General features: G+C 36.9%; 1 protein-coding gene across 4 annotated transcripts in view; it reads right to left on the reverse strand.

The window, feature by feature from the left end:
* Nucleotides 1–577: 577 nt before the first annotated feature.
* Nucleotides 578–25,325, reverse strand: part of camsap2b (calmodulin regulated spectrin-associated protein family, member 2b) — a 59,355-nt gene continuing 34,607 nt past the window's right edge. For 2 of the 4 annotated variants that reach the window (XM_030160281.1, XM_030160279.1), the window contains 16 exons: nucleotides 25,115–25,254; nucleotides 22,947–23,037; nucleotides 22,480–22,584; nucleotides 19,478–19,547; nucleotides 19,067–19,348; nucleotides 15,797–16,520; nucleotides 15,527–15,673; nucleotides 14,124–14,355; nucleotides 11,539–11,722; nucleotides 9,200–9,890; nucleotides 6,983–7,119; nucleotides 5,835–6,049; nucleotides 5,650–5,749; nucleotides 3,794–3,909; nucleotides 3,574–3,692; nucleotides 578–2,583 (listed from right to left, as the gene is read on the reverse strand). In XM_030160281.1, the coding sequence (XP_030016141.1) occupies nucleotides 2,284–2,583; nucleotides 3,574–3,692; nucleotides 3,794–3,909; nucleotides 5,650–5,749; nucleotides 5,835–6,049; nucleotides 6,983–7,119; nucleotides 9,200–9,890; nucleotides 11,539–11,722; nucleotides 14,124–14,355; nucleotides 15,527–15,673; nucleotides 15,797–16,520; nucleotides 19,067–19,348; nucleotides 19,478–19,547; nucleotides 22,480–22,584; nucleotides 22,947–23,037; nucleotides 25,115–25,254 (3,653 nt within the window). In that variant the 3' untranslated portion in view covers nucleotides 578–2,283. Of the gene's footprint in view, nucleotides 2,584–3,573; nucleotides 3,693–3,793; nucleotides 3,910–4,543; nucleotides 4,610–5,649; nucleotides 5,750–5,834; nucleotides 6,050–6,982; nucleotides 7,120–9,199; nucleotides 9,891–11,538; nucleotides 11,723–14,123; nucleotides 14,356–15,526; nucleotides 15,674–15,796; nucleotides 16,521–19,066; nucleotides 19,349–19,477; nucleotides 19,548–22,479; nucleotides 22,585–22,946; nucleotides 23,038–25,114; nucleotides 25,255–25,325 lie in introns of all 4 variants that reach the window. The other 2 variants (XM_030160277.1, XM_030160278.1) reach the window with 2 other exon arrangements.

Consider the following 25,325-nt stretch of genomic DNA (forward strand, 5'->3'; position numbering starts at 1 on the left):
TGTGTGATTTGCTGAATGCACTCGTCACACCAAAGGAGATTTCAAAAATAGTTGGAGTGTCCATAAAGACTGTTTATAATGTAAAGAAGAGAATGACTATGAGCAAAACTACTATGAGAAAGTTTGGAAGATACTATTAAAGAAGAATGGGAGAAGTTGTCACCCGAATATCTGAGGAACACTTGCGCAAGTTTCAGGAAGCATGTGAAGGCAGTTATTGAGAAAGAAGGAGGACACATAGAATAAAAACATTTTCTATTATGTAAATTTTCTTGTGGCAAATAAATTCTCATGACTTTCAATAAACTAATTGGTCATACACTGTCTTTCAATCCCTGCCTCAAAATATTGTAAATTTTGCTTCCCCACCCTGTAGTTGTACCAGGCATTAAAATGAACAAGAAACTGAAGAAAACAAGCGGTGGTCTAATAATTTTTTCCACGACTGTATGTGTATTTTCATCCACAAAAAGGCAATTACCACTGAATTTGGTGAATAACTAGATTAAAACATGACAGAAGTGAGAAACAATGATACATCATCGTCATAATGAAAACAGGGATGAGACAACATGACTCAGTTGAGAGCTGGCATTTTAATAAAGCTTAAAAGGAATAGAAAAACAAATAAATCCATGAACAGTTGAGCATATTTAGTTAAGTGAAAAGAAAATGAATTCAGAGCTGGGAAAATATTATGATTTTCTCAGGATACTTGCTGGATTTCATACTTTACCGCAACAAAGCCTTAGTCAGACATCACACCCTGCATTCTCGGCTACACTTAGCTTTCAGCACACTTCGTTCAACAACTGCACTGCCTCATCAGTACATCAAAACGCACCTCCAACAGATAAATGTCAATACAAAAAATATTTCTATATGCCAAAATATATCTGTACAGTGTCAACACATACTTAAAAATGTAACAGTTATGTCCAAGCAAAGGAACAAGCATGACAGTCCTGAAGTGAAAACATGTTTGATTACACTCAACAACAGTGGATTAGGATCTTGAAGTGCTATTGTTCATTTATTTACAATGCAGACTAGTTTGAGCGCAATCAAGATCTAATAGTTAAGACAATATCCACATTAAAGTGACATTTTGAGTATTTGTTAGTTCTAAACTGCAACATGATCGATGGTGATGATGTAAAGTACTCTTAGCTTGCACAGACTCATGACAGTGTGGATTTTTGCCTATGACACTACTGATGATAGTCTTATCAGTGATAGTGTTGAGTGATCACACTTTTTGCATTTTTAGCACAATAAAAGGCCTCAAAAGACAACATACTGATACACGTACATACATGATAAATTATAAAAGCTACTCAAAAGCTACTAAAATCTGACTTGTTCATTTTGCATGGAACTGCCTTTATATACAAACTAATTTAACGTATACACTGTAAAGTAAAGTATGTTAACCTTAATAAATCTAAGTCACCTTTTAAAATATTTCAGCATTATCAAATGAAATAAATTAGTCTATTGCAGGTGCTTTCCAGAATGGTTCAATGGTGCTCCATAAGCTCAGTTATTTCATTATATCATACTTTTGGAAAGTAATTGCAATCATCGAATGAGGTATTCCCCCAATCTTCTTGGCACTTCACTCCACACACAAACATAAATTGAAACCGTGTACAAGTTTTAATGTCAAAACAAAAAACAAAAAAAAAAAGGAAAAAAGAAACATGCCTGTATAGCAGCAAAACTCTCCTCAAAAAATGCTGCGTCTTCCAGATCTCAGATCAGGCCTCTTTTTAAACAACCTGGAATCAAGAGGGCGTATTCTGACCCCAGACCTGTGTGTGCACACAGCTTCTCCTGTATCACAACAGGCTATTTAAACAGGTGCTGACAAAACACTCACGACGCATCCGTATGACACAAAACAAGCATAAGGCCACACATGATCGACTTATAGAAACCAAACTGCCTCTTCCAGAGACATGACATTCAGTGCTTCAGTGGTTCAACTCGGTGAAACGTTCGTCCACCTAGTATTTTCTTCTCTTTTTTTGGCACACGAGAACATCGATACACATGCTGACAAGTACACACTTGTGCCTCATCGAAGTAATACAGACTGTCGCAGTCAGCTCTGTAATAACCACAATGTCTGCGAGGCCCTCTTGTGTTTTACATTCCAGTTATGATTTATAACACTGGGTCCATGTGTCCCTTTATGAAAACATAAAGTCCATAAATTCCTCTGTTTCCTTCCAGAAAAGGGCAGTCAAATAAGTCTTAATGCCGCCCAGTCATCTGGCACTACTTAGGGTGCAGTTTCTTGGGCGTCCCCTGCTTCTTGGTCTGCCACAGATGGCTAGCAATCGTTATGGCGTCCACACTGGCAGACATGGTTTTGGCTGGAATCTGGCTGAACTGCTTCCTGTCTGAGTTGTATTTGTAGAGTCTTTCAATCATCTTAGTTGTGATGCTCTTTGGACCAATGCCAGCCAGTTTGATGATCTCCTCCGTCTCAGGGCAGTAGGTGTACACCGACCTGAACTGGCATCCCGCATCACGGAACAACACCAGGAAGTTGTTGACTTCAGATTTCTCCATCTCCTGCAGAAGACCACAAAGAAAAATTAGTATTCAGGACAAAATGTTCTTCAGAGGAAGGAATAACTATACATTAGAGCTGCACAACAAGGTATCAGTACGATCATTACATAGGATGTACAATGTTAGGTCAGTTAGTTGAGTTCACGTAACTCAAACATATCAAGGTACACATTTTTCTAATTAGTTCAAAGGAAAAAAACTTAGCAGTCTGACTAGTTGCATGCTATTTATTGAGTTTTAAGAGGTTTGTTATTTTTACTTGCAAAAGACATAAAAGCTCTGCATGTACAGTAAACCCCTAAACACACCAGGCTCCTAGTTATATATGTTACCACTTTCACTATTTTTAGATGAGATGTTGCCTCTTTTCTACCTTTTACCCTTCATTCAGTGGGATTGGATATTGATTTAACTGATTTTTTTTTTCTTTTTAATAATTGTCTATGTTATTTACTCCTACAGTAATTCTATATTTGCCTGTACTGTGTGTCCTTTCTGACAGTTTTTCCCAATTTTTAACCATGCTTCTTTTCGTTATTGTTTGGTTAATTGGTGATTCTATTAGTGCACTTATCAGTTCAAAGTGTCCTGTTCACTTCGTAAGCTGCTGTTTTTAAAAATTCTACACAAAAATTAATTTCATCACACATTATTATTATTATAATCATAGTCTTGACTAGTTGATCATACAACCAAAGTAGCCCTGCCTTGGCCACATCCTGAAAACAAGGAGAAATCACCAAAAAGTCAAATGTGGTTGCAAAAAGAACAAACACATACATATAAAATCACATACTACAAAGGTCTGTATGTTGAATGCAAAGCTGAGTCTGTGTACCAAACAAAGAGACTATTATGTATGTTTTCACCAAATGAAAATGAGAGCTATTTATGTCATCTGGTGAAAATTCCTATAATCAGATAAATTACTGCAATGTCAGTCAAAAATGTGCAGCCCTAATGCATATGCATAAATAAAAGCTAACTCACATCAAGTATTTTGTTTTTCTGTCCTTCATTGACCTTTCCAGCCAGGCAGCAGTGGGCCAGAGCATTCTGGATGATGTGCTTGTTGGACTTGGCACTGGGCTCCTTGTATAGTTTAGGTCCTGTGGGAGCAAAGCAGAAACATGAAATAGTATCAGTAAGTGTCATGTGATGTACAGCGGTGGTGTAAACGTCAATGGTGAGTCAACGGTGCATCTAATACCTGTGTACTCAGTGTTGGAGGGAGTGGAGGAGGTGGTGGAGTCGTTTTCCCAGTCCTTCTCTCCATTGCGACTCCCAGCCGAAGGGCAGGAGGAAAAACCTTCTGCGGAATCTGGCCTGAATGTTATCACATGCAAACAGACAAACAGCACACAACAATCACATAAAAGTAGACAAAATGTGGAAGCAGACACCGACAGATTGCACCAACAGACATGCAAACACATACAGATAATAAACATACAGTGAGATGTGGCGAAACAAGGTCAGACACTGTGACACAATTCTCTAAACCCTGTCTGTTGTCTTGAATTACATCATACTGTACAGAATCCAACGGAGCTGTGCAGAAGAGGCATGTTCAGCCAAGCAAAGCAAAGCCTCTGTGTTGTCTTTGTAGCTACTGTGAGAGATGAGCTCAAGTACTTTTAAAGGAAACAGCAAACACAGTCATAAAGCGAGGAGCAGCCAGCAGAAAGAGAAGAGCAAACAATGTATGAGAGCAATACCGCAAAGGACAGAGAGGGGATAAAAAGCAGGAGAAGTGAGGCGGAAACAGCTGAGCTACACAACAGGCCCTGCTATGAACCCGAACGCACAGAGAGCATCAATGATGGCATGTTTAGAATGACTGCACTGGTGAAGCATTTAATGAAATGTAGGCTCAATCTATGTTACACATTGATTACATGAAACAACATCTAATTTGGACCTTATTTGTCGGGATGCTACTTTTAAGAACTTTACCAACCTTCCCTTTCTTTCTTTGGGAGAACTTAGATAGAACGGAATATGAGCAGAGGCTACTTTATTGCCTCTGAGGGATGCATGCAAAATAGAGAAAAAGGAGAAAGGGATAAAGACAGTCAAGATGCAGACCGTTATCTTCACCGGGATCTGAAGTCAAGGCGAGTGTCAGGGTTTATAAGATTTAAAAGTTTACAAGACAGCAGAAATCAAATCTATAATCGCTCATTTATCTACATACTAAAAAAAAAAGTGGTTATTTGATTTCTCTTTAAAATAATAAAACAGATGTTCAGTTTCTATTGCTTTGAAGAAGAAATACAAATGCTACAAAAGAAATCAAAAGAAAAGTTTTTTTTTCCATGTTATTTGACAGGATGGAGTCAATAAGGCAAGAGCATCAATGTGAACTTGACAAAGTAGATGCTTGATATTGTCCCCTTCCTAAAAGTAATTTTTGGATAAAAAATTACTTTTTTTGTCTAAATCATTAAATGCTCAATTTCAGGTTAAGTTTTTTGTATTTCCTGAAAATCTGAAAAAAATGACTTAGGTAATTATTTTAGGAAGGTGATGATATTTAACAGACAATATCAAACCCTCCACAGCTAGAGGAAGCTCATCAATCCTACTTTTACAAATTGTCATTTGTTATTCTAATTATTGTGTCTGTTTTTCATTTTTCCTCTGTTTTTCTAGTATTTGTTAGGATCATAATGGTAGAACATTCCGTGCTGTCTATCCTCTTGAGACCTAGCAATGCATTTTTGTTCTTTGCAGGGGGCAAGAGGTCCACAGCTTTAATAAAAAAACAAAAACAAAAACGCTGTCCACTGCAAATTAAATTCCAAAAAAAAAAGGAACTGAAAAAACGGTTGCATTATGCTCTTTCCAATCAAGACAGTTATTTAATGTAAAAAAGCCAAAACTGATAATTTCATGAGTCTAAGGAGGTTAAAGTACACATGTACAGTCAATGTTTCCCCACAAAAACAGATATTACAGAAGTTTTAGTTCTCACATACTTCTTACATCTATGATTTTAAAATTAAAGTCCTAATAACAAATGGGCCTAAAATTCCTTCTACAGGCAGATTAGTGGACCCTTACCTGTTGATCCTCCTGTTGTCTGGATGGTTGCTGTCATTGTCGGCCAGATTGAGAGAAGCCAGAGACACACTAGACACTGAAAACCCTCGAGGACGAACTCCTGCACCACAACGACACAAACACCAGCTCAGCTTCTGTCTCCATATAATCAGAGGTGTCGTCTGTGCTGCGTATGTGCCTCTCACCTGTCGCTCTCACAGGGGGAGTGGACGACTCCATGATGTCCCTGTGGATGGACTTGGGCCGCGGCTTCTTCTTCAGACTTCCAGATCGGGGCTTGATGACTTCATCCATGTCCTCCATCAGTTTCAGCTGTTTCCTCCTCAGATACTCGTTCTTGATGTATTCCCTCCTCGCCTTCTCCTCATCCTTCTTCTGCTGCTCCTCTTCTGCTTTTACCCTGTAGATTGATAACCACAGCCGCTTTATTGATTAATGAAATGTGAAATACTCCTTTAAGGTAACACTACATCAGTTCCTAACCCTCTCTGAACACTGAAGTTGGTGTATTTATTAGTGCTACAAATCTGGAGTTTGGATGTAACAATATGAAAATTTCATATCATGGTTACTGTGACCAAAATTATCACGGTTATCATTATTATCGCAATATTATTAAAATTGTGCTCAAAATTTTTATAAAGTACTTATACACACACTGAAATAATTTAACCAAGTTGTATCTAAATAAATAAATAAATAAATAAAAATAATAGGCACAATGTACTTTCTGTTGGCAGAAATATTCAAATATTAACCTTTAGTGGTCTGAATCTATTTTGGCCATTTTTCAGTACTTTGGATTTTTCCTTTATATACTATATAAACAAATGTTTACTATTCCCATGTTTGGTATCTTTTTTTTCCCAGCACAACTTCATTTATATCATCTGCCTATTATTTTTTTCACTTTAACCTACTATATCAACACAAAAGGACAAAAAACACAAAAAATATATAAATAAAATCCAATTTTAAAAATGTATATAATTTATTGCATAAATAACACAAAGATGCTTAACGAACCTTTTCAAAGACTTTAAAAGTGAATATTGGTTCCAAATATTAGGTATATACAATTACAATTGAAATAAATTAAAACTATACTCAAATATTTGACATAACGGCAGATCTTTACATAGGTGTTTTTTCCTCTAGAAGTGCGGTAATCAAACACGGTTATCATGATTAATTAGAATTTAAATGGTAATAATAACCGTCTGCAATTTTATCGCGGTTTATCGTTGTACCGGTAATTGTTACATCCCTAGTCTGGAGATGGTTTAATTTTATGGTTTCACGGAAAAATAAACAAAATCACAGATGGACTGACCGTGCAGCCTCCCTCTTTTGCTCCTGGTCCAGTTCCTGCTGTTGCTTCTTCTCTTGAGTCTCCTTCTCCCTCCTAAGCCTCTTCTCCAACAGAGCAGCTTTCTTTGCTGCCATGTCTTCTTCCCCTTTCACATCATCCTGATATTTTATAGATGGGAAACACACACATATAAGTATAATCTTGATGTATGATTTTGTGAAACATGCATATTATGATTATTGTGGTTTTTATTTTGTTTTGCATTTGAGGAAACAGTTTGGTTTTACTTGTCTGGACTTCAAGAAAACTGCACAGATTACTGATAATTTTGAAAAGTATGTTTTGTCAGCATAAACACACAAATTTAAACTATTAATAAAAAACATATTGCAGTATCTCTCCCGACTCAGTGTCACTGAATATAAAATGTCATCATATATTCACTGGACCGTTAAATTGCAGCCTTCTAGATTACATAATTGCACATGCTAACATTGTGATTACAACTGTGATTTGATCAACCATGCAGATCTTTTTAAAGGTTGTGTTAGGCTGTCATCTCTGCTTTCAGAAATAAAATGTCTAAATTGCAAGATCAGTACCTACTAGTATTAGACTGCAAACACTGTCATATTATAAATATCTTTCTCAACATTAAAACGATGCACAGATTATATTCACTGATGCACTGGAAATACTGGGCTCTATAACCAAACCTCTAATGCTGCCTTTAGTCTGTGAGCTGGCTTCTGTTTTGGCCTAGATTCACTTGCATATTGTCCCTGATCAGCTCATGGCTCAACGGGCACAACCCTGCACATGTTGTGCCAGCTTCACACACTGTGAGATTCTTCCTGTTGGAGCTGCCTGCATACAGCACCACAAGGCTGAATAGACTATGGATGTAATATTAATGAGGAATTAATTAACTGCACAGATCAGTTATAAAAGGAACACCAGAGGGAAAATTTGTTGATCTAAAGTTGAACAGTAGCAGCAGATATTCAGTGTATCTGATAATATGATGAACTGCTCTGTTGCACTGCATGAGAACGGAAACATTAATGTTAGTAGTTGCAGTTCTGTTACACTCAATTATTTATTTGTACTTGAATAAATGGAATTCAGTCATTTTACAAATGGCTTAGTCCTCAAGGGGGTCACAGGGGTGTTGGAGCATACACTACCAGTCAAAAGTTTGGACTTCTCATTTAAATGGCATGAGAAGGACCGCAGATGGCCAACTAGTGCTCAGCATCACTGGGTACTGCTTCAAGACTTTTGGAAAACATTTCAGGTGACTACCTCATGAAGCTCATCAAGAGAAATGCCGAGAATGTGCAAAGCAGTAATAAGAGCAAAATGTGGCTATTTTGAAGAACCTAAAATATAAAACATGCTTTGAGTTATGTCACACTTTTTTAACTACATAATTCCATATGTGTTCATTCATAGTTTTGATGCTTTCAGTCAGAATCTACAATGTAAGTAGTCATGAAAATAACAAAAAACCAGGTGAGTCCAAACTTTTGACTGGTAGTGTATACTGGCTACCAACAGGTGAAGACGGGCTTTTACCTGGACGTGTCACCAGTTCATCACAGGGCTGACATTTACAGATGAACAACCATTTATTCTCACATTCACACCTACAGGTCATTTAGAGCAATCAATTAACCTATTAAGGCACAAGTGGGAGGACGCTAGAATACCCTGTTATGAAGGGTGAGGTCATACACAGTGGAATAAATGTGTTATACTGAAATTTGTTAATACATGAAATAAATATGGAAAGCATAAAGTGAGTTAAGAAAGTGAACTATTATTATTTCTTGTTCCTTCCCTCAGGTGTGCATGCCTTCACATTTGACAAGAGAGAATCAATATTCTGCTATGCATACATAATCCCAGATATATACAGGTTTAGGGGTTTACATGGTTATTATAGTCATGAAAACTAAGACTACAACTAAAACTAGTGGTAAAATTATTTTTCAGATGAAATTAAAATAGAAATGGGATAAACGGTGTAACACAAACTAAAAGTAGAAATATAGGTGAGAAAATGTACTTAAAGTTAATTATTCATGTTCTGCAAGAAGAAAATGGTTAACAACACAATGTAGAACTAACAATACAGAACTGAAATCTAATTGAAATTAAACTAAAGTCAAAAACCAAACTGAAAAATACAGACATAAAATAATACATTCATAAATTGCTAAATCTCCAGCTCACCTTGAAAAAGAATCCACAGCACATTTTTTGGTCGTCTCCATAAGTCTCTCCTCCTGCCTCTCCTTCTCCATCTGGAGATTTTAGCCCAGACAGAGGTACTTCCACCAGGTCTCTCCTGTCCTGAGTCTCACCTTTGACCCGTCCTCCTCCAGCTCCTTGGATCTCAGACACCGGCTGACACAACACCTCTGAAGGCGGCGTCACATCCCTCTTTACCTGAGGCTGCTCTGATGCTCTCTTCTCTGCTTGTGTTTTATTTTCTTTTTCTTCTACTGTTTCTTTAGTCTGAGGCTGAGGAGTGCCTGCACTCTTCTTTACCACTGTCTCCTCTTTAGTGTTTTCTTTGTCAACCTCCTGGTTCTTGCTTTCCCTGGGGCCCTCGTCATGGCCCAGGTAGGCAAAAGAGCTGAGCTGGCTTTGGCTGGGAGTGAAGCGCCTCAGTCTGGGCAGGCTGTCCACTGAGGTGGGGGTGTTGAGCATTCGGCTGAAGGGTGTGACCTTCAGATCGTTTGGTCGTGGAGTCCGAGGTGTCCTGGCGTGGAAGGAGGCTGGTCTTCGTTTGATGCCTGCAGGGGATCTATTGGGAGCACGAGGAGAGCCAGAAGAAGACAAGATGGGAGACAAGGACCCGACTGAGCCTCGGCCTGATCCACGACCTGTTACACTGCTGCTGCGCAACTCACGGAGCTGCCTGTGGACAGAGCACAAAGAAATATGAGTGTGTATTATCAAAAATAATAATAAGTAATTGTGTGTGTGTGTATGTGTGTGTATAATTATGGCAGCTAAAATTTGCTTAGAGGTCTTATTTATGTCTTTGTGCATAAGAAATTGATATAAGTGAATCCCCAAATGAACTTTGTGTTGGTAAATGCAAGTTATGCAAATTTACAGGATTTCAGTTCTGTTGCAACATGTTGATGGTCATATGAACTATGTTTTCAGCTCAAAAATGTCCAATTTCATCACAATTAATGCTATATTTTCATGTCACAAATGGCCAAGTTATATTTTAACTGAATTTACCTGAAAAACAAATATTCTGTTCTTTTAGATTCCCCAATTTTTCTTACAAGATTATATACTACATATGACATGTTTTATTTTTACAGGTTGCAATATGGAGTATGGTGCTGATCCATCCTGCTTATGTAACGCCAATACATACATTAAGAATGTCACACATCACTTTTTAAATCAACAGTTTTCTAATAATGAGCATTTTTATAAAGAAATAACAATTCTGTATTGTTATTTACTCTTTAGTATGATGATAAACTATACAATAAATAATTATGATACTAGTTTTTGCACAGGGATCATTTGTGGAAACGGTGACATGACTGCCGAGCATCAGTATGATGGGATCCGTAACAACCATGTCACATCCGTCCACTGCCACATTTTGTGTTTTTGTGTCAGCTGTTATTGTTTTAGATCCACAATACTAACATTTATGAATAAGAGGATAATTAGCAATAGTAAGTATATAAGTTTATTACTAATAAAGTACTGGTACTGACCAGATCATCATGGGTAATGTCACGTCCGTCCACCAGCAAAAGTTTTCACATACACGTGCTATTCAAAATCCAGTATTTCTGAAATTATAGCTTCCACTGTCAAATAATATCAGTAGTCTGTGCACAAATGTATTAGCATTATTTCAACAGTTCTATGCATTTCTTACAACTTTGTTTTTTGACAAAAATGGCAACTCATTTGACCCCCTAAGTTAATTTTAGCCGATATATATATACTGTATATTATATATACACAGTATTTTTTTGTTTGTTTTTAAACATAACTTTAGTGTGGCTTACATGATATGTTACCAACTATAAACAATGACGGGAGTACCCCAGGGTTCTGTTTTGGCCCACTTTTTTAGGGTGTAGTTTCTACATTAATTCTCAGTCTCAGTTGTCATATCATTAACAGTCTGTAGCTGCATTGTTTAAAAATCAGGTCTTGCACTCAATGTTAAAAAACAGCACCTATTTTCCTCCAAGGATGGATGTGCAACAGAAGCCAATGATAAAAATATCATATAATATTTTGGCCTTATATTTGACTTCACTCCAGGGAGATTGAGGGAGCAGTCGTGTTGACATGAACAACTCATTCTTTCGTGTAAATTTGTTTGTATTGTGTACTGCTGAGGTTGTGTATGTGTCTTGTACAGCTTTTTGTTGTTGCTGCATTTTATGTACTTTAAAACTCACCTAGGGACTGATAGGAAATTAGCTTACTGGCTATAAATGCTTCAGTCTGTGGCAACAATCTATGCTACATAGTCCCTGTACAAATGAACATAAAATAATTACATAAATAAGTACCTATGTGGAGATGGAGCAGGAGGAGGTATGACCCAGGCTTGTTGCTGTTGCTCTCTCATGGCCATGATCTTCTCCTGTTGCTGAGCCAAACGCTGCATCTCCGTCTGCAGGAAACCCAGTGATGTGTTCAGCCTCTCAATGGAGCGCGTATACTCTGCAAGGTCGATCTCACCTGGAGCAACACCTGTTTCACATTACAAAAACAACTTAGTCAGCTGCAATTGTTAAGACAAACTGGAACTTGTAGCACAGTTATTGACAGCACCTAATAATGTAGTTTATCTATTTACCATATGCTTAAAAAGTTGCACTTTTTGCTAATAATTCAGCACAATAGACAAATAATTCAAAACTAAAAGCCTGTGTTTATTGTTAAGTGAAAGCTGCCATTGCTGCTACACAATTATCAATAATCAGCACCCAGGATGCACATGTGACAGCAACCTGTAGCCAAATAGGTCATTTACAAATCAGAGCTTGAACACTATAAATAGGCTATTAAGTTTGTTCTTTGGTGTGCAAAACAATGCAGCCCAGTTCTAGAGAGAGTCAGAGCAAAACTAGGTCTTATTATGAGTATTGAGAACAGTTAAGCATGTGTGATTGAATTTGTGATCACTGTTGATAGAGGACGACAAAAGAAAATTGCATATATTGTAGATACTAGTGTTTTCTTCTTAGCATAATTCTGTGTAAGTTGGAATGTGGATGGAGCTGTTTACTTGATGCTTATGTGTAAAGGTTTAGAGGAGTTTTGGAATAAAGTATTTTGCAAGAGATTTAAGATATTTTGTAGGTTTTGGATACAATTTAAACAAGAAAAGCACTCGGAGAGCGCAGACCTCCGCCAAGAGAGCCCCCCCCCCTTCATTTTGTTCATTATTCTCTTCATTTTTCTTTATTTTGTTTTTATATTTTCTTCATTTTTGTTCATTTTGTTCATTGTTTTCTTCATTTTTCTTCATTTTGTTTTATATCAATTTTTGTTCATTTTGTTCAATATTTTCTTCATTTTTCTTCATTTTGTTGTTATATTTTCTTAATTTTTCTTCATTATTTTCTTAATTTTTCTTCATTGTGTTTTTATATTCATTTTTCTTAATTTTGTTCAATATTTATATTTTCTTCATTTTTGTGCATTTTTTTCATCATTTCATTTGTGTTCATTTAATTTTCATATTTTCTTCATTTTTGTGCATTTTGTTCATTTTTTCCTTCATTTGTGTTCATTTAATTTTTATATTTTCTTCATTTTTGTGCATTTTGTTCATTATTTTCTTCATTTGTGTTCATTTAATTTTTATATCTTCTTCATTTTTGTGCATTTTGTTCATTTTTTCCTTCATTTGTGTTCATTTAATTTTTATATTTTCTTCATTTTTGTGCATTTTCATTATTTCCTTCATTTGTGTTCATTTAATTTTTATATTTTCTTCAATTTTGTGCATTTGGTCATTATCTTCTTCATTTGTGTTCATTTTATTTTGTATTTTCATCATTTTTGTGCATTTTGTTCATTTTTTCCTTCATTTGTGTTCATTTAATTTTTATATTTTTGTCATTTTTGTGCATTTTGTTCATTATTTTCTTCATTTGTTTTCATTTTATTTTGTATTTTCATCATTTTTGTGCATTTTCTTCATTTTTTCCTTCATTTGTGTTCATTTAATTTTGTATTTTCGTCATTTTTGTGCATTTTGTTCATTATTTTCTTCATTTGTGTTCATTTTATTTTGTATTTTCGTCATTTTTGTGCATTTTGTTCATTTTTTCCTTCATTTGTGTTCATTTAATTTTTATATTTTCATCATTTTTGTGCATTTTGTTCATTTTTTCTTCATTTGTGTTCATTTAATTTTTATATTTTCTTAATTTTTGTGCATTTTGTTCATTATTTTCTTCATTTGTGTTCATTTTATTTTGTATTTTCGTCATTTTTGTGCATTTTGTTAATTTTTTCCTTCATTTGTGTTCATTTAATTCTTATATATTCTTCATTTTTGTGCATTTTGTTCATTATTTTCTTCATTTGTGTTCATTTTATTTTGTATTTTTGTCATTTTTGTGCATTTTCTTCATTTTTTCCTTCATTTGTGTTCATTTAATTTTTATATTTTCTTCATTTTTGTGCATTTTGTTCATTTTTTCCTTCATTTGTGTTCATTCTGATGATGTGAGTACACTCCTCCTTCTGATTGGACCAAACACCCCCCCCCCCCCCCCCCCCCCCCCCCCCCATCACAACCAAAATGTAATCATTTCTTCCTTTCCTTTCTTCCTTCCTTCTGCCAGTATCAACATTTCCTGAAAATATCGTGAAAATCCATCCATAACTTTTTGAGTTATCTTGCTAACAACCAAACAAACAAGCACGCACACAAAGCAAAGCGATCACAATACCTCCTGGCAGAAGTAACAAGGAGAACCCTATTTTCAGAAACTATGCTGAAGTAGTGACACAGAACTGTAACCACCCCTTTGAACAGAGTCAGTTATGATCAGCAAAACCACTGTGAGACTCAAAGAAACACATCTCCACCCTTTTCTCAGCTCTTGTACTTTTCATATTTGGTGTGGGTACCTACCTCCACCATCTTCACAGGGGGATTTCGGAGCTGCTCCGTCAGGTTTGCACCTCTCCACTCGATCCATGCTGCCCTGACTGGTGGCTTTGGATGATGGCAGTGGCTCTGGGGATGGTGTTTCTGCTCCCCCTGAGCTGGGGTTACTGGCAGGATTAACTCCTTTTCTTCTCACTACATTGAGGAAGGCTGTTCTGCCCATCTTCTGACGATGGCGGGTGAAAGCTGCTTCCACCTAGAAAATGAAAAATGTGGATTTCATATTTAAAGGCCTCTCGTTCTTTCTAATTTGCTAGCCCATAAACCATATACAGGGGAGTGTTCTTTTTGCTTCCAGGCTGTAATGGTGGTTTGTTTGTTTGTTCAAATGTCTGAGATCAGAGATGTTTAGAGTGTTGTGGGGTCAATTGCAGGAGATGGGAGAGATATTCTCCAGTTCCTTTTTACATCTGAACCACGATACACAAGAAGGTAAGAAAGGTTAAAAAAAAAAATCGCTTAAGTGCTACTAAACAGGCAACTTGGACAGTGAACAAACACATTTGGGCAGGAGTGGACAGATGTTCTGACTATGACGGGATTCTCAGAGCATGCATATTAACTAACTGGTAATCTGGAGAGGTTTCCAGGCTGCTGTCTACAGGAAGAGGTTGTTTTGGTTCTTTTGGTTAAGTTGTGTGTGTGACTGGGTTGGGTTGTGGTGGATAAGGATGTTTATCCACTCGATAACATCACTACTAATGTGGTGAGATGTGTTTCTTGTACCCTTGTGTTTTGGCCTCTGACAAATCTTTTTTCTGTTTAAAACCCTTTTAAGACTGCCATTTTAACAAGCCACCTAGATGTGCACATGTTTTCTTTGCAATAAAAGTGTCAGAATTTTTTTTTTTTTTTTTGCCAATTCTTTTGCAACTTTGTTTTCAGGAAGATCTTAACTTTCAATATCTGGCCATTAATTATCATTATTATAAATAATAAATCCTTAAAACAGTGTGTTTTAATAAAAAAGAAAAAACAGACTTGAAGTTTTTAGCATATTTATTATCAGAAACAACTGTAAATGTCCATACCAACACTTTTTGAGATTGCAGAAATAAACTTTTAACTATTTTACATCTGCTAAAACATGCTTTCTGGTCTTGAATATTCAGTATGCATATTATGGCTTCATATTTTTTATTTATTTATTTTTAGCCTAAGTGTTTTATAGTTTCTGAAAGCTGAGGATCTCAGCTTTCCCATGCCATTAGAATTTTGTGGATAGCACAAACGGTTCAGTAGTTACAGTAATTTGGATGCTGCTAAGTACAAAATGTAGCGCCAGAGAGACTGCTGTTGTCAAAGGGTTAAGTTTTGATTTGTTTCCAAATAAAGTTAACATTCTATTAAGAATCCTAAAGTCCTACCTTCTTCTTCTGGGCTTCTATGGCTCTGCGTTTCTCTTCCAGCTTCATCCTCAGTTGAATCATCTCTGAAGCGATCAGGTGGGAGGGGTCTCTAGGGGTGGGTGTGATTGGAGAGGGAGATGTGATCGGCAAAGGAGGTGTAGAGATCTGGAAAGAGGTGCAAAGATTATTCATATTAGCTTAATGGAAAACTACGAACACAAGTCACTGATCTGTGAAAAAAAAAAACAGAAAAGGTTGAATAAATCATTGTGAATGAGCAACACAAACCTGAGAAGGCAGAGTTTTTGGTGGGTGTGTATACGGTACATTAAGATCTGAACTCTCAGGTGTCGTTCCACCGCTGCTCCTTCCCTCTAACTTCCTGAACTTCTGCTCTGCAAAGCTCGTCATCCGGATCATGCCACCTCCAGAACCACCGGAGGATGAAACCGGGCTGACTGTGTGAGATCTGGGGATGGTCGGTGCAGAGCTTGGACAGGGGCTGCTCCTCTCCCCTCCGTCTCCCCTTTCACCATCAGCATTAGCGCCATCGTCTTTTCGTCCTCCTTCCCTGCTTCTGTTCCGTTCTGTCCGTTCAGGCAGCGGGCAGGACCTGGTCATGGCCTCACAGTCTGGGTCCATATCTGAATAGTCTCTCAGAGAAGACGAGTCCTCATCCAAGCTTTGGATGTCTTCTGTCCTCACGTGGATACCCGTGTCGACTTCATCAGTGGAAACAGAGTTGGGGTCGTGGTCATTCAACATGGCTTTAGCTGAACCCTGGTTATCCTGACCGTGGGCCCCTGAGGGATCTGAGGGTTCAGCGCCATGGAGAAAGAAGCCATTGTCCCCGTCCCCCACACCTAAGCTAGCGTGGGGCCTTTCTGTGTCGTGGATAATCTTGAGAGCCTCCTCAATGCTCGGAGGCGTAGATGGACTGATGTGTCCACTGTGGTTGCTATGGTGATTGGAGGGTCTGCTGTTGCTGTCTGGTAGGACTCCATTCGAGTACCTGAGAAGAGATTTAGGAAACTTCTGTCACAACTGAAAAATGGTACTCTGTCTCTCATGTCCTTTATCCAGTCAATGATGTAAGACAAATAAAAGTAAGTAAAAGTACTAATACGATTCTAGTATTATTATTGTTATTCTATATAATGTTTTTGGATTCATATTAGTGCTACATGAATGTCAGTGTTATATGTTTTACTGCTGTTGGTGTTTACAGTCGACATTTACTATAAAATCATTATATCGTCCCTTGAGAATGAGCTGGTTCTATGTTCGCTTGTAGCAGAAATGGAGTTAAGCATATCAGGACATTCTAAAACCATTAAAATTTCTGTCCCAAAGTTCTTATCTCCAAGCTAAACATCTACACACACTCACACCTAGAAACATTTAGTTCTATGTCCTGAGTGGCGCTTGTTTCAAATCAGGTAGTTCTATGTCCAAGAGGACCCAATCAGAAGGTCTGAGAAGGTGGCTCATTGATAAACTTGTGTATTTGATAGTCATTTTATATTTGAGTGTATGAGGTATTTTGACGCAAAACTTGGCATTTCTGGATAAGTTTTATTTTCCATACTTTCATTCTTTCATACTAGATTTTGGTCAAGTGGCCAATAGTGTCCCGGCCTCAGGTTCAAATGAGAATTTGGCTCATTTACAGATTTGTCATTGATTTGATACAATCGTTTTATCTGTGAATGTATATTTAATTTGATGCAATTTTTACATTTTATACACTTTTTTTCTAATTTTTATTTTTTATGTTATAGATTCTGGTCGAGTGGGCAATGTTGTCCGGTGTCAGGTTCAAATGAGAATGTGGCTCATTCATCGACTTTTACCTATGAGCGTACGAAGAATTTTCCATACTCATCAATCCTCAGTCTTAAAAAGGTGGTTCATGGTGTTACACATCATTTACCTACATTCCACAACTAATTCTCCTGCCTTTGAGGATTGAAGTATGGCTGGAAAATGGTTGCTTGCCATGAAAACTGAGTTAACACAATTTCCTCAGGTACTCCAGGTGTCCTATCACGTTTATTCACCATTCTACCTTTAATGAAAAGGGACAGATGTGCTCATTTTAGTTGTCAACCTTAAATACATGTGGATTGGAAAACAAAGGATGGTTTTTAATGTTGCATTTTGTGACATCAGTATAAAATACATGTAATTACTGACTAAAACGTTCTTAGTTTGTTCATAACTTTTTAAAAAACAATTCTGGTGGACATAGAACTTCCTGATTTCGATCATAAGTGAAACCTGTAAAGGCACCAGGTCCTATGTTGGACATAGAACATGTTGACCAGGGGCAACTTCCATACCTTGGAATCAGAAAGTTCTATGTCCATTTTTAACCTCTTATATCTCTAAGCCTATGGAGATTTAGAAAATGTTAACAATATGTTTAGGGTACCTTCCACAATCAACATTATTCCACACAAAAAGATGACTGATAACTCTCCAAATATCAGAGATCAGACAGGTGAAATTTTCAAACTCCGTTTTCTCAAAATGAGGAAAAGTGGACATAGAACCAGCTCATTCTCAAGGAATGATATATTTGTAGAGCTGCTGTCTTGTGAAAATCAGTCAATTTTTCTTGAGCTCAGAAAAACAGGCCAGTTTTTGGCTTTGTAAGAATGGCATTTTCCTGTTGATCTGAGAGGGGTTTTGGAAAGGTTAATAAGATTAAGAAGTAAGAGAATGTCCTCATCCTATAAAGGAAGGCTTTATCCTAAAATCCAAAACTAAACATTCAAAATCAACTCATTTGGAGATGGACAGAAAGGAGATAAAAACAATAACTGTAGCAGACAAATGTAATGGAGTAGAAATATAAGGTAAAACTTAAGATACCTCAAAGTTGTTATGAAGTACACTGCTATTATATTCCACCTCTGTATCCAGTACATCACTATTGTGTCTTTTTGGATGCAGTTTTCTTGGTTTATTATGCGGTACCTCGTCCAGTGCAGTTTATCAAGGAAATACACTGAAAGGGTAACCTTGGCTGTAATGTTGGATTTAGCAATTTCGAGCAGTGAAAAAAAAAAAACAAAAAAAAAAAAAACAGAAGCTGATGTAAAAAGTATGCATAACATAAGGTCAGGAAGGTCAAATAAATCACTTAATTATACCATACTTAATAAAACTCATTTAGCCTAAGGGTCAGCCACTGTCTTTTTGCTGTGGCATCAAGTATAGATATAATAAAAGCACTGTTTCTACTGTTTTCCAATTACAACTAAAGACTAATTAAATAATTTACCCTCCACCTCCATATGCACAAAAAAGTCCATACTATTCCATAGGGAAAAGTTAAAACAATCCATGAACATATTCATTATTCATTAATATATTTTAACACATAACTTTGCTTTGAGACTCTCCAAATGAGGGGATATTTTTTCAACTGCTGTAGTCTTAAATGTTCTTAGTAAGAAGATGTGTTATTGGCATTTATTTCTAGATTTAATGGAAAAGCATAACTTCTTTGGAACAGGTGTTTTTGTTGTTTTTTTATAAACTCTACTGTACCTGCTTTGGTTCTTGATTGAGAATGTGTTGTTTCGGCCCAGAGGTTTATGGGAGGGGAAGTCCTCGTCCTCTTCTGGAATGTGTCTGCTCTGACCATTTACGGTGACGGGCATCAGGGACAGGTGGCGCTTCATGCCTCCTCGGGATGCATAGTGAACTTTGAACCCCAGACCGTCACTGCTGGCCGATCGGGTCATGCCACGAAGCGAGGGAGCTTCACAAGGCGGCACAAGCGGGTCTCCATCCAGAGGAATCTCAAAGGAGATTCCCCGGGAGGTGGAGCTAAAGTTGGAAGGAGGAAGGAAACCTGGGGTTAGTTCAACTGAGAAACAACAAAACACTTCACCTAAGTAGGTCAGTGAATAGGATCTGCTCTGCATGGAGCTGAACATGTGGATTTCAGGTACAAACCGTTTTTCTTTGGGCCACGTCCCAACACATCCATCGACATAGGACATGGAGGTAGATCTCTTCATTATACCTGTAACAAACACAGAGGACTTTCAGTTCCCTTCATTCACTAATCACCAAATGTCATGTCAATTCTCCAGTGCAGGGGTGTCAAACTCATGTTAGTTCAGGGGCCACATTCAGCCTAATATGATATAAAGTGGGCCGAACCAGTAAAATAATATAAATAATAGGATAAGAACTTTTGAGTGAAAAAATGTAATGAAAATGTTTATATCTATGAATTGTACTTGAACATAGCATGAACAAATATGAACAAGCTGAAAATTCTTTAATAAAATCAGTGTAATGTTAACTATATTATGCTTTAGTTTATCATTTATACATGTGAATCACGACTTAGAGATCACAGTGGATCTACAAATACACAAAACATTAGATAACAGGGAGAATATTATTAAAATTCCACATACTTCTCTAAAGACATTTCACATTATTTACATTTTTTGTTAAAGGCTAGTCTGTAAATGTCAATATTTTTGTGTAATTTTACATTTTTTACACTAAAACAAAGAGACAAATTTACAGTTTTCATTATTTATACATTATTATGATAGCATTTTACTGGCTCTGATCCACTTTAGACAGAAATAACCTGAAATGATTTTAACACACCTGATTGTTAATATCTTCAGTGTAATTTTTGCATTTCGCAAATTCATCCCAGGGGCCGGATTGGACCCTTTGGCGGGCCAGCTTTGGCCCCTGGGCTGCATGTTTGACACTTGTGCTCTAGTGTGAAGAACTGGCAGTTCCACACCAAACCTTCAGTCCGTAGATTATTGTCAATATTTTTTCTTGAATAAATTATTCTGTGTACATGATGCTAGTGTCAGGGTTCCTATAGGTTTCTACAAGTTACATTTAAGAATTCTTAAGACCTTTTTAAGACTACTTAGAACAGAATTTAAAGTCCATTTCAGAGCCTATTTCACGGTCATACTGGCAAAAATTTGTGACCCCTAGAATTTAGAATAAAATGCATTTATTTCCTCCAAGGCTTTGATTCCCACTGTTCCAAGTCATTTCTCACTGGGGGCTGCAAAGTTATCGATAACTGGTTCCTAATTTCAAATATAAACTGTTGGGTCGGAACGGATGAAACTGAGTTGACTAACGTTACTTTCTTTTCAACTTGGACGTTTCCCAGACACATTTAAACACAATACAGCCAACACATTAATGTCAACATAACTTAAAACCTACAATATCAAATTTAATATCTTTTACAGACTTTTTTAAGGTATTAAATTCAGATTTGTAAATTCAAGACTTTTAAGACTTTGTAAGACCTTGCGGGAACCCTGAGTGTAATACAAATAAGGTTTAATTGCAGTGTCACAGCATGAGAACCACTGAGTACATCAGCCACTAGGGGGCCTCTGGTGTCAAAACATCCATAGTACATTCAACCGTTCAGAAGTTTTCACTCATTTAGGAGACACAAGAAAGCACATGTTAGTCTCATTTTGTATGAAACATCTGTCCTTTCACAGACAGACTAAAATCTCATGTGTAGTATCTCAGCTGTCGTCACACAGACCAGTCAGTGTAGTCTGATCCAAATTCTATAGCTTTGGTAAACAACAAAATATTGTGACACATCACACCTACAGCTTGTAGGACTTCCTTTTCCAAGTGATCGGTTAATTTGAAATATCATGTCAAAAATATTCATGTAAGTTGTTATTACCACAATAAAAGCAAAATCAACATTTCTCTGGAGCTGTTTTTTCTTCCTGAGTGAGAGTTGAAGAATCTAGACAGTTACGTGTGGTTTAAAATGATGATTAATGGTTAGAATATGACAGAGAAATTCAATAATCCAGAGGCAGAACATTTAAAATGATTAAAAACATTGCAACATGGAGTAAAATTATGCAAAAATAAATTCTGAAGCATTTTATAAGTGAAGATGATGATATCAGAAAAAAAAAATCTGAAGACGACATAAAAAACATTTATTGCGAACTAATTTATCACAATATATTAATGCATTTGTCGTTAATATTTTGTAGCCCTATCACCTGTTAGCAATCAAACACCAGAATTCAGAGTGTCCCAATAGTTTTGTCTATAAAGTGTATGTTACGCTGTGCCGCAAACTTCAATACTGTTCATTCTTAATACTTTTTTTTTTTTAACCAACCTCACTGCTAAGACATTTTCTGCCGCCATAATGCCTGGTACCATGTGTCATGATACAGGATCATTTTGTTACTAAATTTCAATTGTCAGGGTTTTACACATTTTTACCCTGTCCCCCAAAGGGGAGGCAAGGGGTATTTTTTTTGGTTCAGTTTGTTTGTTTGTTAACACTGTAGCAGCAAAACAATTGGTTGAATTCATATCAGAGTGGGTTTATAGATTGCCAGTGACCCAGAATAGATCTGATTACATTTTGGGAAAAGTTGGTCAAAGTTCAAATTTTTTATGAATTTTTCAAATCTTTTTCTTCCCCATTTACTTATAATGGGTGAAATTTTAAATACCTATATCAGCAAAATTATTGGTTGAATTCATACTAAATAGGGTATATAGATTACTAGTGACCCAGAATGGATGTCATTGCATTTTGGGAAAAGTAGGTCAACGTTTAAATTTTTGATGAATTTTCAAATCTTTTTCTTTTTCTCCATGGGTGAAATTTCACATCTATAAAAACATCAATTTTGTTTCAATTTACTTCAAACTTGGCACATATATAGAGACAACAGATATGCATATACATGATGACATCAGCTGGATCAATGCCAAAATAAGCTACAATACATTCGAGGGGCGGGGTTTGTTGTGCCTGGCACCACTTGTTTTGCATATATTTGTGAGTGCGTAATTAAGAGTATATAAACAGACAACTTAAAATGGTAGTAAATTAAAAGTACATTATATTACTCATAAAATAGATCAGAAATAATTCTCTATTGATTGCTGATATTTACCCTCAGCAGTAATGTCTGTCTCAGGACTGTCAGGTCTTTCTGCATAGCTCTGTTTAAGTGGACTGGACACGGGAGCCATATTTCTACAGGGTACAGGTTCACAGGCTGCAGAGAGACACAAGAAGTATATCACACTTTGAGTTCATTATTACATGTTCATCACTCTTTACAAAATAATTAATTCAATGTCAATTACATCAATTTAATAAACTGTAAGAGGTAGACAATAGTCTTTTTTTTTCAGATCTAATTACAATCTAAATTTGTTTAGTTTTAAGGCTGAATAAGTGTTAAAACTGGAATAATCAGAATAAAAGAACAATCTATATTTTATTTCAGAATCAAAGAAATCACAACAGACAAATAAACCTAATAGACCTAATCAATCACTAAAATAACAGGCACCTTAACCAACAGAAAAATGATCCTCAGTTGGAGCTTTATATTTTTATAAAGATATACTGTACCATTCGGGTCAAAAACTCTTGGCTGTACAAACGACGGTTTAACCACTTCAAACCACCAGAAAAGCTCGGCCATAAACACCAGGTAGTTGCTCTGAAAAACACAAACACACACATTTATTGTTAATACTGCAGTTATTTACACTGTGTAGGTCATTTTTAACCCATAAAGACCCAAACAGCCACTGGTGACCTAAACCATCTACTGATCTAAACTGTTCAATACCTGTTAATCCACTAATCCTATCAATCCATGTAAATAATTGGTGTAAAATACAGTTTGTCATCTTTTCACAGTCATCAGATATGACCCATCTGGACGTTCAGAGGCTCCATAGTGAATGTGGAAACACTGTCATCTTCTACAACAATGATTCAGCAGTAAATCCCATGGAGTTGGATCAACGACAGTGGATGGAGACACTGGGTTTATGGTTAGTTAATGGTATATTTTGTTGAAAAAGTAACAGTTTCTTCAGTTTTTTCTCTGTTTCTGATATAACAACCCTCAACTGTAATTTGAGCTTTTATGAACAGCCACATGATCAGTGAATCAAATATAGGAAAATACATGATTTTACTGAAAAAATGCAAAAAACAGAAGATAATATTGTAATAAATGGTGATAAATCACTTAAGAAAGGTTAAATATAGAGAAAAATTCATTTGGGAACTGACACAAATGTAGCACTGGGTCTTCATGGCTTAAAGTCAGTCACACACCTTCTGTCTTTGTAAGGATGCAAGATGAGTCACAATCACAATATTATACAGCCTTTACAGATCACCGAGGTCACGGCCTGCCAACTGTTGCTAGGTAACTGGCTCAGGTGTGAGTAGCTCTAAGTGTTTGCATGGATGTCTGTACATGTTTCATTGTCTGAATTGTTTAGTGTTAGATCCATAGGGCTCTTCCAATGTGCCAAAAACACCATCTGGAGTTTAGTTTAAATATGTCACATACACATGAAGCAGCGAGAGTCTAACTCAGATTAATGATAAGTGCACTGCTGTAATAAACAGAAAGGCTCCGGAGACCCATACACATAATTTTCTGTGCACAAAACCTTTCTGTCATCACACACAGGCCGTTTTTTTCCCTCTCTAACAAGGACACAAAGGACAGAACACATAAAAAGTAGTATCTGTATAGTTTAAGTTTTCCAAAGGGTGGATCTTAACTGTAAATAAATTCTTCAATGGCAGGAACAGAATATCTTTTCATGTGATTCATCAAATGAATGGATACAGAGACTGTTCAAAATTCAATAGGCAGTGACTGTGGGGAATGGGCAGTGTGCCAGAGTTTTCAGACAACCTTCAACACTATTTTCTACCAGTTTTTGTGTGTTTGTACGACTGCTGGATTGTTTAGTCACTGCATACACACTATGCACTGAGTAGTGAGACCAAAATACAGAGGACAGAGTAGAAGTGTGAAAAGTGTCTCTTGTGTTGTTTTGAAGACGGGAAAGTCCCAGTCAGTTTGGACCGTGACTTGAATCCGAATGTTTCGACCCACGCTCCCCGCATACTATTTACCCACACTGCTTCTCATATGTGAATGGCACAGAAATCCTCTTAAGGCTACACAGTACAGCTTTTATCAATGAGAAACAAATATGTGTAAAATGGGAACATCTTAGCCTGAGGACTGAGTGAATTCACTTTTGTGCTATATCTAAAGTTCACAGATTTCTGTATCTGACAGAACAGGAGAGAAATGCAGCTAGAGAACAAGAGGGGTTAGGCAGAGACGGGTCAGGACTGTGAATCTGTCCTCTCTCTGACAGAGGGGATGTTTGGCCTGCAGCGTCTCGACAAGAAAAGCACCAGCACACACAGTAATTGTCATAGTCATTCAATGTGGCAGCAAAGCAATGCTAACTGTAGCACTGAAGCCAAAATGATCTTTATGTCCCTGCTGATGCATGCACACAGTCACAATAACAGCCACTGTGAGAGCCAGGCCTACCACACACACATTCATAAACTCTCCCTGTATGACTCATTTTTGCCAATTTGTAATTTCCCGCCCTTGCTTTCCTTGTTTCCATGACACTCTTTATTTTCTCCCTTTCTTAAGTTGAATCCACATCATAAAAACAATGTTTGCCCAAGTCTTTCACATCCATTTATATGTTTGAGGATCTGAAAAGCGCATTCCCTACCTTTACAGATGCATGGGCGTAGATCAAGTCCTCCAGGCTGAAGTGGCAGCAGTGGTTGAGGTTGTTCCTGCAGAACTCCTGCACCAACTGGAGGTTGTACAGACTGTCAGCCAGGGACATGGTCTCCTTGAGGCAGATATCTGCTCCAGCAGGGGAGGGGTCACATACATACAAACACATGCACACAGGGGAGGAGTGATAACAACACCAG

This window comes from Sphaeramia orbicularis, chromosome 17 (assembly GCF_902148855.1).
Source record: "Sphaeramia orbicularis chromosome 17, fSphaOr1.1, whole genome shotgun sequence".
Classification (NCBI taxonomy): Eukaryota; Metazoa; Chordata; class Actinopteri; order Kurtiformes; family Apogonidae; genus Sphaeramia; species Sphaeramia orbicularis.